Genomic DNA, 12573 nt, shown 5'->3' on the forward strand with positions numbered 1-12573 from the left:
TTCCCTGGGCAGGCCCATGTCGCAGTTGGCAACTCTTCATGGGCAGACACTGACTTTTTGGACCTTCATACCAAAAAGCATCTCATTTCAGGGTTTTCAGGTTGCTGTTTTAGCATCACAGTGCACCAAGTGAAATCAAAACATATCTGCTTTCTCATTTCTCCTCTCTGACACTGATCTCCTGGTCAATCATTTGTCACATATTTCCCTGACTATCTTGTTTATCTTCTTCTTCTTTTTCTCAAACTTATCCTTTCTGAGCCAGGGGTCCAGAGCTCTTTTGCTAAGGAAGCTTTCATGCCACATTGATTTCTGTGCAAAAAGAACTTTTAAGATATGCTGTTATCTGTGATTTTCCCATCAATGGGATGCATAGGGAAATTTGATACAAAGCATTGAAATTACTTGTGTTTTTACTTCTGCAATATATGTGGGGGGAAGTGTTGAGTAATCGTTACCTTTGGCTTCTCTGTTACTGCAGGATCTCTTGCATACTTCATTCAGAACTTGACTATGTGGTATGACTTTATTTTATAAGGCAACCTAATGGTACATACATTGCTATTTTGGCTTTAAAAGCATGTTTATCAGGCTCTTTAATAATTTTGTGAAGATTGCAAATGTCACCTGAAATTCTTCATCACCACAATTGTACTATTAATTTACATTTCACAACAAAGTGAATGTGTCTTCAAAACAAATTAACATTACAGCAAGAAAATCCAAAATTTTAATGGCATTTACATGTTATACACATTGTTCTTCTAAAATGATCTTATGTTCAATACTGCATCAAAAATTCTACAGTAGCATCTTTAAGTTTTCTTTTATAAACACAGCAAAGTCTTTGAATATAAGCAACAAAGTGAGCTTTCTCTGGAGCACTAAAATTCTCTTAGTAATGATGCTTACATGGAAATTCAGCAGCCACGGTCTACTCAGAATGGCTTATGCTATATATTAAATGGTTTTACAAACTTTTGTGTATTGAAATAATCATAGCTATATTAAGAACAAATATTGGTTTATTGAAGTTAGTGGGAAATTTTGCTGTTTTTAGAGATTCATCAACAGAGGCCACTAGAGGAGGCTCAGACAGCCCCAGGCCAGCAGGAGGTCAAGATCACTTACAACCTCTAGCATCAGGTCAAGTTTAGCTCTGTAAAATTATGGATAGTTCCTATGTATTCTCCCAATGCAGAAACTAGACCAGAGAGAGAAAGGAAACTAAAAGCCTCAGGTATGGCTGGCGACATAAAGTGATTAGCTTAAGGTGAGGGGAAGAGATCAGATGAGATTAATTTTTCAAGATTAATATTGCTATAGAATCTATACACAATGTATTAAGGAATTGGAGGCAGATTTGAGACAGAAGACTTGAGAGTCAGTTTATTTATTCAAAGAAATGAAACCATTTCATGATTATAACAAAATGAGTCAAGACAATAACCTGGATATTCAGGAAAAATGTTTACCTTTCTCTAAAAATTGATCTTGGTCATATTTTTATTAGAAAATGAAGAACCAATAAAATACAAACAGCAGAGCCAACACATTTCTGGATAGTTATTCAATTTTATTTGCATAGGCTTTGTTCGATATAGCAACTCCAATCATATAACAAGAAATATAGCTATAGTTGATAGAATAGCATATCCTTCTGCTAATTTGAAAAAAAATTTTTGAATCCCTACAAAAAGGCATGAAATTACAACACAAATTCCTAGTGAAAAACTCCTAATATAACTCAGGATTGTTGTAATTACTTAGTGGTTTGTGCTGTGCTTTCTATGTATCACTGGACTATAACATTGCATTATGCTGGCTTTCTAGAATAAAGATATTCAAAGTGTTTGTACTGATGAAATCTATAAAAATATGGCTAATTTTTAACCTTATTTATAATTTTCTTTACTAAGGAAAAGCTAATGCATTATCTCACCATACAGAGAGGTCCATATTTCCACTTAGTCCCTTACCAAAGGAGAAGATGTGGTTTAAATTCTTCAGAATAAAAAACACATAGCTATATTTTATGCTGCCAGACTGCTTTTTAAACAAAATAATTGCTTCTCTTTTGAAAAGGTTTATGTAGGGACTAAATATAGAAATAAACATTTTTAAGCCTTTGAGTCTCATTTAGATTTATTACACACAAAAGATTCTTCAGGAGTGCATGGCACACATATACTAGAATATTGGTTCAGAACCTGAAATACTTTGTTTATATAGTGAGCTGAGTGTTTTTCTGGAGTGATGATTGACATAGACATTCCATTTATTATACAATAGAGTAAATAAGATAAAATTCTTATAGTGCTAAAGTGTGCAGTTTTTCTGAGTTTTTAGGATGCTAGTTCTGTGTCATTTGCCAGATATATTGTCCCTGAATACAGCTATTTGGCAACCTAGCCCTCACCCTCTTCAAACATCACATTTCGGGACTCTTTTTGAACAATATCTAGAAAGAAAGAGATCATTAAAAGAAAAAAGTGAATTTAACTTTAAAGCACGTTAGAAGAATCAGTAAGTTGTATTTCTTTAAATGGAAAAGGAAACATCGATTTGGTTTGAAACTGCCATAAGAAAAAGAACTTTATGAGACAAAAATATTTAGAGTGCTTATTAAACAGTAACTGGTTGAACTTTTATAAATGCCAAAATGTACCCCCACCCAGCACAACAATAAAAAAATAACTGGTTGATTTTAAGCAATTGAAGGGAACTGAGGGGTCTGTTTTCTATGCAAAGCTCTGAATTGACTTTCTTAAATTTTCCAACTTCAATGTGCCTGCCCAAAGCCAAATTTGATGGAAGTATACAAACTTGAAGAAAAATGAATCTTGATAAAAAAAAAAAATTCCCCAAGAAGCACACAGGCCCAATTCAGACTAAGTTGATAAGAATGAGCCTTAAAAAAGAAGAAATATTTCACTTATGCTGCTGGCTGCTCAGATGAACTATTCAACTGAAGACTTTTTTACAGAAAAAGAGGATCATTTGAGCAACAGTGTCAATTTAATGCAAAGGAGGCTCCACAAGGTGCTATATTGCCTTTTGGAGAAATAGTTTAAATTTCCTTAAGAACCAAAACACCCACAAGTCAGAAAGTGTAGGCGAACTCATGTATGATATACTTGATACATTGTAAAAACCTGTGTAAGTGCCACAATGTATCGCCACCCAGCACAACAACAAAGGTTAAAATAAAAAAAGCAAGTGTAGTTGTTAAAACATAACACATAAACAAACTCAGGTGGGTTTTCCTTTTATGTGGAAGGCATGTGGAGTATTGGGAATCATCAACACCTGAAACCTCCATTACTGCTTGTGAGCCTTGAGCAAGTTAGCCTCCCTTAGCTGAGGCTCCTCATCTATGAAATGATAGTAATAGCTACCCTAGAGGTAAAGATGTAATAGGAAAGCCAATGGACAACACCTATATAGTGTAAAAAATCATGAGTTAGTCCAGCTCCCTCCTCTGCCTCCTGCCTAAAGTTTTTAGAAGGCCCCTTGCCAAAGTTCATGATTATTACAGAACACATTCTCCTAGAATGTCTTTATGTTCATTTTATGTGCACATGGATGCTCATGCACAGTCACACACATTCAGAAGACTCTGAAAAGATGATACATTCAACATTCTTTAAAATCACTACTCAGTACCCACACATCTTTCAAGAAAAGTCAGTTAGAAGGAACTGTAGTTTCTAAAATTTGGAGTAATTAAAACAATGCCAGGGATGGAGGCATGACTCAAGTGGTAGAGCACCTGCTTGCAAGCACAAGGCCTTGGGTTCAAAGCCCAGAACTGCCAAAACACAAAACAAAACAAAAAACCCAAAAAACTTAATATCATTAAGACATTAGCCTAATTCCTTTGGTATAAAAAAGTACAAGAGAGTTCTCCACATAACTTCTTTTTCTGTATCTCTAAATGTAACAAATGAGATAAGTTTTCATGTTTACCTTCTGAATTGATTCTAGAGAGGAAAAGATGATTTCAAGGCTTGTAACTTTCAAAAAAACAGCAATAAGTTATTAATTGTGCTCTTGGTAATCTTAAAATATGGCATGAAACCCAGCCTTAGAGACTTCCAAAGAAGTCTCTAAGTACTTCTAAAGGGAACAGAAGGACACTGGGAGTCTGCCTGTAGCTGTACATCAAAACCTATTTACATGAGGAATGGACGGATTTAATTAATAGCATTATGGCTGTGAAGTTAATATGCATATCTGAGGTCCTCCCATGAGGGTCTGTTTTGTATGTTTTTAAACAAGTCATTCAGTCCTACAATTTTTCCCTTTTACAGCTCTTGCATAGTAATAAATATATGTCCCCAAAGTTGTCAGAGTAAGGGCTGTGATGCCTTTCATTTCTCCAATAATAATAAAGATGATGCTGATATGGATGGCAATAAACACAGCCATCATTTACTGAGACCTCATAATATGCCAAGATCTAAGTTCTGAATGTGCATTATCTTATTTAATTCTTTCAATTACTCAACAACATGTGTGCAGTGGTTTTGTTACTTTGTGGAAAAGGAAACTGAAGCTCCATAGATTATGTAAGTGCAGACACTTTCAGTTCAGTGCATTTTCACTTTCAGATGACACACAGTCATCACCACCACCCAGCTCCATGTTCCCCCAAAATAAGTTATTCACTTCCTTCAAGTGCTAGGAGGTGTGGGGAGAACCAGGGCACTCATGACCATGGTGGCGAATGCAGGACTGACTTACAGATGAGATAAAAGCAAAAGGAAAATCTGGACATGGCCATCAAAGACCTCCTAACAGGTCAGAGGTATGGTTGTTCCTGCCCATGGAAATGAACACAATTAATAAGAATGGTCAGGTAGTGCTCTATGACGCCACCGATGTTTCCGTCTCTTGACACTGTCTTAGTTTCCTTCATTGCAATTACCTTTTTCCTATTGTGGAATCAGACCTGTAATCTCAGACGCAGTCCTGCCCGGTCCAGGAGGCAGATGGTGGATCCAGATGGGACAATCACATCCTTACCATCACACCTTAGCAATTTAAATCATGAGCAGTTGGACAACAGCTGGATCCTCTTTCCATCTAAGCAGTAGCTTTCTGACAAGACTGTCACTGCTCCTGGGCGCCCCAGCTGTTCCCAACCTAGTTCTACAGCTTTTTGGTTCTATGAGCCCTTATCTTTCCAACAGTCTCTTCTACATGAGTTAGACAAAGATGGCTTCTACCAAAAGTAACCCAGGAATCCTTATATAGTCACTGATGACTAGTTTATAGAGAATCTGACTTTTGAACCAAAGTGTAATTTTTTTCACTTTTCTTTAGTTTTTATTCTATATGACCTCCTATCAGCAATTGTTACTCAAGACTTTCCTTCTGGATTCACTAATACAAGTTTTTCCTCAATCTTTCTGAAATTAAAAGTTCAGTGTAATAAATAAAAACAAAGCTAAAATTCTATATATGCATATATATACATATATGCATATGTATTGAATGCAACACATTTATTTCAAATTTAACCTAAAAAACAAATATAGAAGGTCAAATCATAGAGTTTGAAAGATTGGATTGCAGATAGAGAATTACTGCTATAAATAAATCATAAAAACTGACATAAATGTAATAGTACTGTGATAAAAATAACAGTATTCTAGAAATATAAGAATTTATTGCATCTTAAATCAGTGAGAAGTCTACTAAGTGAATATTATTTGTATCATTGGTCAGTTATTGGTAAAAGTGTCTATTAAGATACTTTGTACAATTTGGGAAAATTAAGTTCCAGGGGATTTAAGATAAAAAACATTGTTGCTATCACTTAAAATGTAAAAAGACACAATTCATTAACAAAAAGAGGGAAAAGAGCTGATTGTTGAGCACATTGGAAGATATTACATTTTAAAGAAATCCTAATTAAATAAGGAAAAAACTATTTTCGCTATGAAATTAGCCCCCTGAAAAAAAAATATATATGTAAGGAAAGGGATTAATTTGTACTAATGACACTATGCATACTCATACCTTTTGCAGCTAATAGAACCTTTTTTGAGGAAAAATTCAACAAAATGTTTCAGAAACCTGTAAGGCCTCATAACAGGAAGGAGCACACAAAGAAAACCCTATGTCTCTTTGATTAAAAGTATTAACCAAGAATTTAGTAACAACATTAAGTCTCATGTATAAAAACAGTCAGTATGTAAATTTCCTCTACAATATAATGTGAAAAATATTTAAGAAAAAAAGACAATCCATGGCAATGTAACATGTGTAGAATAATAAACTCAAAGCAAAGTATCAATGGAGTAGTCTTTGGTTGAAGCTGTAGTGATAATTTTTCTTGTCTACTTTCTGTATATTTTATTTGTAACTTTTCTATTTTTACATTACAATGAGAAAAAGTACTCTCACCAAAAAGAAACATTACTTGGGGTGTGGGCGTGGAAAAAGGAAAAAGAAAGAACAAAATCTGAAGTCATGGTCTCTTTTCAATAGAAAAAATGATTTAAGGATTAATAATATCACTTTAAAATGTACTAAAATGTAATTGGATTAAAAACAGTCTTCAAATGCAATCCAACTATAGATGCTTCTACCACCTGCAGGAGCAGCATAGAGGGATTATTTTCAGGAACATATTTGGATGAGCATTTAGAGATAAGAAAAGTGACAATTTCTGAGAAGATCCTGGGTGGGTGGAGGGCAATACCAGGGTAGAGCCGATTTTGATTTTCTGGATAGAGGAAGTTTGATCTTAGCCAGCAGCATAGGAGAGGAGTGAACAGTGGTGAAAAACATCACTAACCACATGAGGCCCTCTTGGCTGATTGGCTAATGAGAGCTTTCCTAGAGAGAGACCTAAGGATTGCTAGGATGTTGATGTCAACTTAACTTCTGCCTAAAAAGGTCACAAAATTATCTGGGAAATGTTCCTTTGCCCTTTATTTTCTAGAAGAGTTTGGGTAAAATTAGCATTATTTCTTTCTTATATGTTTGTCACATTCATCATTGACACCTTTTGGGCTTAAACATTTTTTTGTGTGTGTGGAAAGGTTTTTAGTTATAAATTTGTGAGTTATTCATATTTTCTATTTCTTTTTGTGTTAATTTTTCTAAATTATTCTATCTAGATATTAGGTTTTCATTTGTTGAAGTTGTTGAAACAAAATTGTTTAATTTTTTTAATTTAATCTTTTAAATCGAGTATTTTAATTTTCATATAATCTGTAGTTATGTCTCTGCTTTCTTTATTGATATTGATAATTAAGATTGCTTCTTCTTTTTTCTTGGTCAGTTTTACTAGGGAGTTTTCAGTGTGTTACTCTATTAAAGAAATAAACTATGGAACAACAGACTGCTCTTCTTTTTATTTCTTAACATGAAAGTTTCATTGATTTTTAACTTTCCTTTTTCTAGTATCAATTTAAAGCTATATGTTATTTCTGGTTTTATTCATTCATAAGTATTAATTTGTTTTGTTTTCTTTATTATGTTTTTCAAAATTCTTTTATAGTTTTGTTAAAGTTGCTTATTTGAATTGCGGATTATGCCAAACCTTCCAAAATTAAAGATTTTCTAGAGATCTTAGTATTATCAACTTCAAATCACTGTTTTTCTCATAACTACGGAATAATCTGTATTATTTTAGTCATTAGGTATTTATTAAGTTTTTTTATGACCCAGAAGAATACACTTCTGGCCATTGTTCCACATATATTTGAACAGTACATGTATTATGGAGTCATGAATGTGACATCCTACAGATGTTAGTTATACAAGTTGGTTGACAGTGTTGTCCAAACCTCTTATTTCTACTGAGTTGTGTCTACTTTTTCTATCAATAATAATGACAGAATTATTAAATTCTCTACCAGTAGTTCTGGATCTGTCAGTTCTTCCAATATTTCTCAAAAAAATATGTTGTAAATGTCCATGTGTTATATAATTATTTTTTTATGTGATTTATGATTGTTATGTCTATTTGATGTATTGATGTTTTACTATAAAGCATTTTTTACATGTATTAATAGTGTTTTTCTTGAAGTCTACTTTATTTTTGATATTAACATAACCACAGAGGTTTCCTCCTAAACAGCATATGATTTTCATCTTTTTAATGTCAACATATATATATATTTATATTTAAAGTAAATTTCATATAAATACCATTGGGTACTATCTTTTAAAAAATTCAATGTTTTAATCTATGTTTATTGGAGTATTTAGTTTGATTTGCACTTTGTATAGTTATTTGTGCAGTTGGGTCTTAATTTATCATATTCTTTTCTATTTGTATCATCTGCTTTAGTTTCTCACTGAATGCATTACTTATTTATTTATACTGGTTACTCTAGGGCAGTCATTTTGAAACTTTTTGCCCTCAATACCTTTTTTTATACTCTTAAAACTTAATGAGTATCCCAAAGAGCTTTTGATTATGTAGATTACACTCATCAATATTCATCTTATTAGAAATTAAAATGAGGCATTTCAAACACACAGGAGTCAAGGAGCCCCATTAGCCTTCTAAGCATTGTGAGGACTGCTTCTGAGCTCATGGCCTGTATGGTGGTTCACTTTCAGCTAAACCAGGACTGTTCTCACTCTAAGGATGTAAGCTGTTTGCACATGGAGCAAAATAACATCATGGAATACAAACTGGCCATTCATAGACCACGCTTGCCTTTGCAATAACTCCCAAATTCATAGACATTACTTTGGATACAGTTTGTTTAGAAAGATTCACTATTTCAGAACGTGTGTTCAGAGCAAAACCCAACGTATAGGGTAGCTTCTATTAATCTGTTTTCTCATTCCTTTGTTCTCCTGACCTAACTGGGCTAACTGGGGGCAACAGGAGATGCAGAAAGGACAAATGATAGAGAAGCTGCATAATGCTGGGGTCAGGTGTGCTGGGCACTTGGATGGAGCCTCATTGCTTTTTTACTCTATTATTCTCTTCTTTCACTTTCCTTTTTTTCTCTTATTCTTTAAGACCTTGCTTCTTCACTATTCTTTAAAACCTTGCTTCTGAAGTCTTCTTTTCTATTCTTTAAAGTCTGTTTCCTTAGACTCTCACTGTCCCATGTTTTCTTTAGCTTTTCTTTAGCATAAATCTCTCTTAAAGTCTTTGCCCTCAGACTTGCACTGTCTCATATTGCCTTTAAAGTCTCGGTGCTCAGACTTGCAGACAAACAACAGCAGCTTCATCTAAAAACTGCATTAGCATAACTCTTCAAGTCTTGGTCCTTAGACTTGCACTGTCCCATGTTTCCTCTATTCTCTAACATAACTCAGCCACAGCAACAGCAGCATCATTCTTACAAGCATCGCACCAATTAATCAATTCTCCATCAAAAAACCTCACATCCTCCTTCAATGAGTCTTTCATATCCAGTGGTAAACAAGGAGGTGGAGCAACCGTTCTCAGGAAGGGGCTTAACATTGTAACAAGAGAAACCTGCGTTCCTACTTCTCTGAAAGTAAAGAACTTAGGAAAAGCAGCTGTGCTGCTGGGGCCATGCCAAACTCAACCTGTAGATCACTGGGCACAGCTGTGCTTACACCAAGTTCTCATAGGCTTCTCAGAATCCACTCCCCAGTTGAAGTCAGTAATTCCAAAGAAATGCCTCTTATAATAACCAGCACCTATAGATAATGGAATTCAACCTGGAAGAGTGGCAGGGGCACTCCTCCTTTGTCAAGGATTTTTAACTCTGCTCTATTTTTCAGAATAGGGTTCCTGCATACTCCTGGCTGTAGCTAGCCAGGGAGATGTTACCGGCCTTTACCAGGAGGCAGTAGGAAAAAAAAAGGAAATCAACAGAAAATCTTTCAAATGCTCCTTTTGGAGTCATCTATCTTTTCAATCACAAAGAACACTTGGTTGACTGCTTAATGGCATTCAAGTGGGTAAGAAAATGAGTAACTAGGATGACTATGTCCATGGTTTTTGCCTTACTCCCAAAGAAATGAGACAAAAAAGAGACCTCAGATATGCACATTGATATTTAGAAAATATAAAAAGCAGTTCACTAAATTAACCACAAGTAGAAAAGGAGAATCAGACTTGTGTGGAGCAAAGGACTGCTGTTACTTACTTGTTTTGATCACTTCACAGAGTTGTTCTGAAGCTTACCTGAGTTACTACATGCTATGTGCATAGACAGGGCAACAAACATTTACTACTGTAATCACTGGCCAAGCTGCCATATTATGGTATTTCTTATAGCCTCAGCCAGGTGAAGCTATTTGCTAACATCTCACAGTTGATAAGTGCTAAAGATGAGATTTAAACTAAATATTTATGAGTTGAAATTCAGTCTTCCTTCAACATACTATGATGCCAGTTCCACAGGACCAATTTCCTCTGGTCTAATTTATTCCAGATCAGTTCATATGGAAGAAAATAAAACATAATTTCCACTCAGTGAAATAAAAACATGATTTTAAATGACCATTCAAATTGCCAGGCAGAAAATGTGAGGCATTGAAAATGTTATGCTTAACTTATTATTCATAATTCTTTCATTCATAAGATTTGCATTTTAAAATTACTTCTTAATCTGCATTTATAGATTATACCTGGACATAGATTTAAGTACTTTTTCTATTTCAAGAATGCAATCAAAGAGCACAAATATTTAAGGAAGATGTTAGTACTTATGTGAGGAACTCATTATTGGAAATGTCATTTTTGGTTCTTGAATATGAGGAAATGATAACAAGTTCTAATTTTAAAGTTAGTATAGGATAGAAAGAAAGAGTAACCACCTCTGGAGGCTCTGGAACAAATCCTTCCAGAGAATTTTTGTTTGACTGAATCAAACATGCTTTGCTACCATTTGGACTTCAGTGGAGTCCAAAAATTCTGAAAGTATCTGTACTGGTCAAGATAGATTTTCTAAGACATAAACCGCAAATGTGAGTAGAAGACCATAATGTTATTTAAAATATGAGAATGTTGTAAGACAGCAGACAGAATAATTAGTGCAAATGTACTTGATAATGAGATATGCTAAAAAAAATCTTTTTTATACCTTTTGCATTACATTGTTACATTTCTTACCTACAGTGAAAACTGTGCTGCTTAAGAAAAAGAATTTTAAGAACTACAAACAGAAATTTACATGCTTTGTTCTCATATTGGGTGGAAATCAAAAGACATTTTTCAGGAGGCCTAATGAAAGTTGCGTATTCTTCTAACAGCATTAGACAGGCAGAAATAACATGTATATCATACACATTAAGACATGTGCCTTCTGTCTGATCAGTATTTCAGAATAGGAGTGATCACACTGATGCATTTATGTGTTAGTAAACGTGTGCTTTACTTACATATATAAAGATTTCATTCTTTGTAATCCCTTTTTCTACTTTTAACACAGGAAGGTTCAAAATAATTTTCCCCTTAACATTTGGGGCTGAGTTCGTTGTGACATTCTGCCTTTTAAAATGGGCATAAGGGTGCAGCAGAAGTAAAGTCCTAAGTGGGTGTAGTGAACAAAACCAGAGGCAATTATTTTGAAGTTCCTTTATATTGGCATGTTCCCAAGTGCATTCTTTTATGAATGGCACCCAGACTCATTTCTGATTAGTATTCCATTTGTAATATTACTTAGATTACTTACATAGAATAATAACAATAATGTAAGTTCACTCTTTTCAAGGTATACTTCAAAGGCATGACAAACTCACCTTTGAGAGGCCACCTACTTCCAAATAAAAGCAGATGATGAACACATTCCAGGTGACCCAGAGGGCAGTCCACACTGTATACTGGATAGAAGGGGGTGGGGGGTGGGGAAAAACAGAAAAAAAATGTGGAGATGAAACATGTATTCTAAATAAATCAATAATAAAATGTAAATAAATCTAAGTCATCTGGGAATAAATGGATGGGGAAAGCTCAGGAAAGAGTGCTCCTTATGAGGTCTCCTAAGATCAAGAAATTAAAAATTCAATAGTTCCTACTTTCAGTGGATGCCAATAAAACTAGATTTATTTCTAAAGTGATTTGCTGGCTTGCAGGTAGAAGTTAAATCCAATTGCTCCTTTTGACTAATTGATCTGGAAATATTCTGAAGAACTACAGAGCAACTTTACCTGTTGCCACATTTCTTAATAATTTTTTTAAACCCATAGCTATAGTTTTATACAGAAATGACAAGAGTTGTGGTTCTAGTTTTATTACCTTAATAACCTTCTAGCTCAGGATTTTATGAAGAGAAAAGGGTTTTATGTAAAAGAAAGTACCACAATTCCTAACCACTTTACAGTTTAGGAAGGATGAATTGTAAAGATTATTGCATTATAAAGCAAATATTTAATTATCTGTTACAATTTTGTATTGCAGGAAATATCTTGTTAATCATTTTGGTAGGTATAATAGAAAACCTCTGAGTTGATAGTCTGAAATGGCTATCTGTATTTGGTAAATAAGAAAATATAACTTCTCAATGACTTATTAACATTTGATAAGCTTATTATGTTAGAGAAGTTAAATATAAGTTCTGTGACATGCTCTATTAAGTTTTATCATGACTCAAATATACAAGTGTAAATCTACAT

At 34.1% G+C, this 12573-nt stretch overlaps 1 protein-coding gene across 3 annotated transcripts in view; it reads right to left on the reverse strand.

Moving 5' to 3' along the window:
* The window catches only part of Nkain3 (sodium/potassium transporting ATPase interacting 3), a 698611-nt gene that overhangs the window by 364649 nt on the left and 321389 nt on the right, over positions 1-12573 (reverse strand). For all 3 annotated transcript variants that reach the window (XM_074068602.1, XM_074068604.1, XM_074068603.1), the window contains exon 3: positions 11701-11781. In XM_074068602.1, the coding sequence (XP_073924703.1) occupies positions 11701-11781 (81 nt within the window). The remainder of the gene's footprint in view (positions 1-11700; positions 11782-12573) is intronic.

Source organism: Castor canadensis, chromosome 3, assembly GCF_047511655.1.
Source record: "Castor canadensis chromosome 3, mCasCan1.hap1v2, whole genome shotgun sequence".
NCBI classification, from domain to species: domain Eukaryota; kingdom Metazoa; phylum Chordata; class Mammalia; order Rodentia; family Castoridae; genus Castor; species Castor canadensis.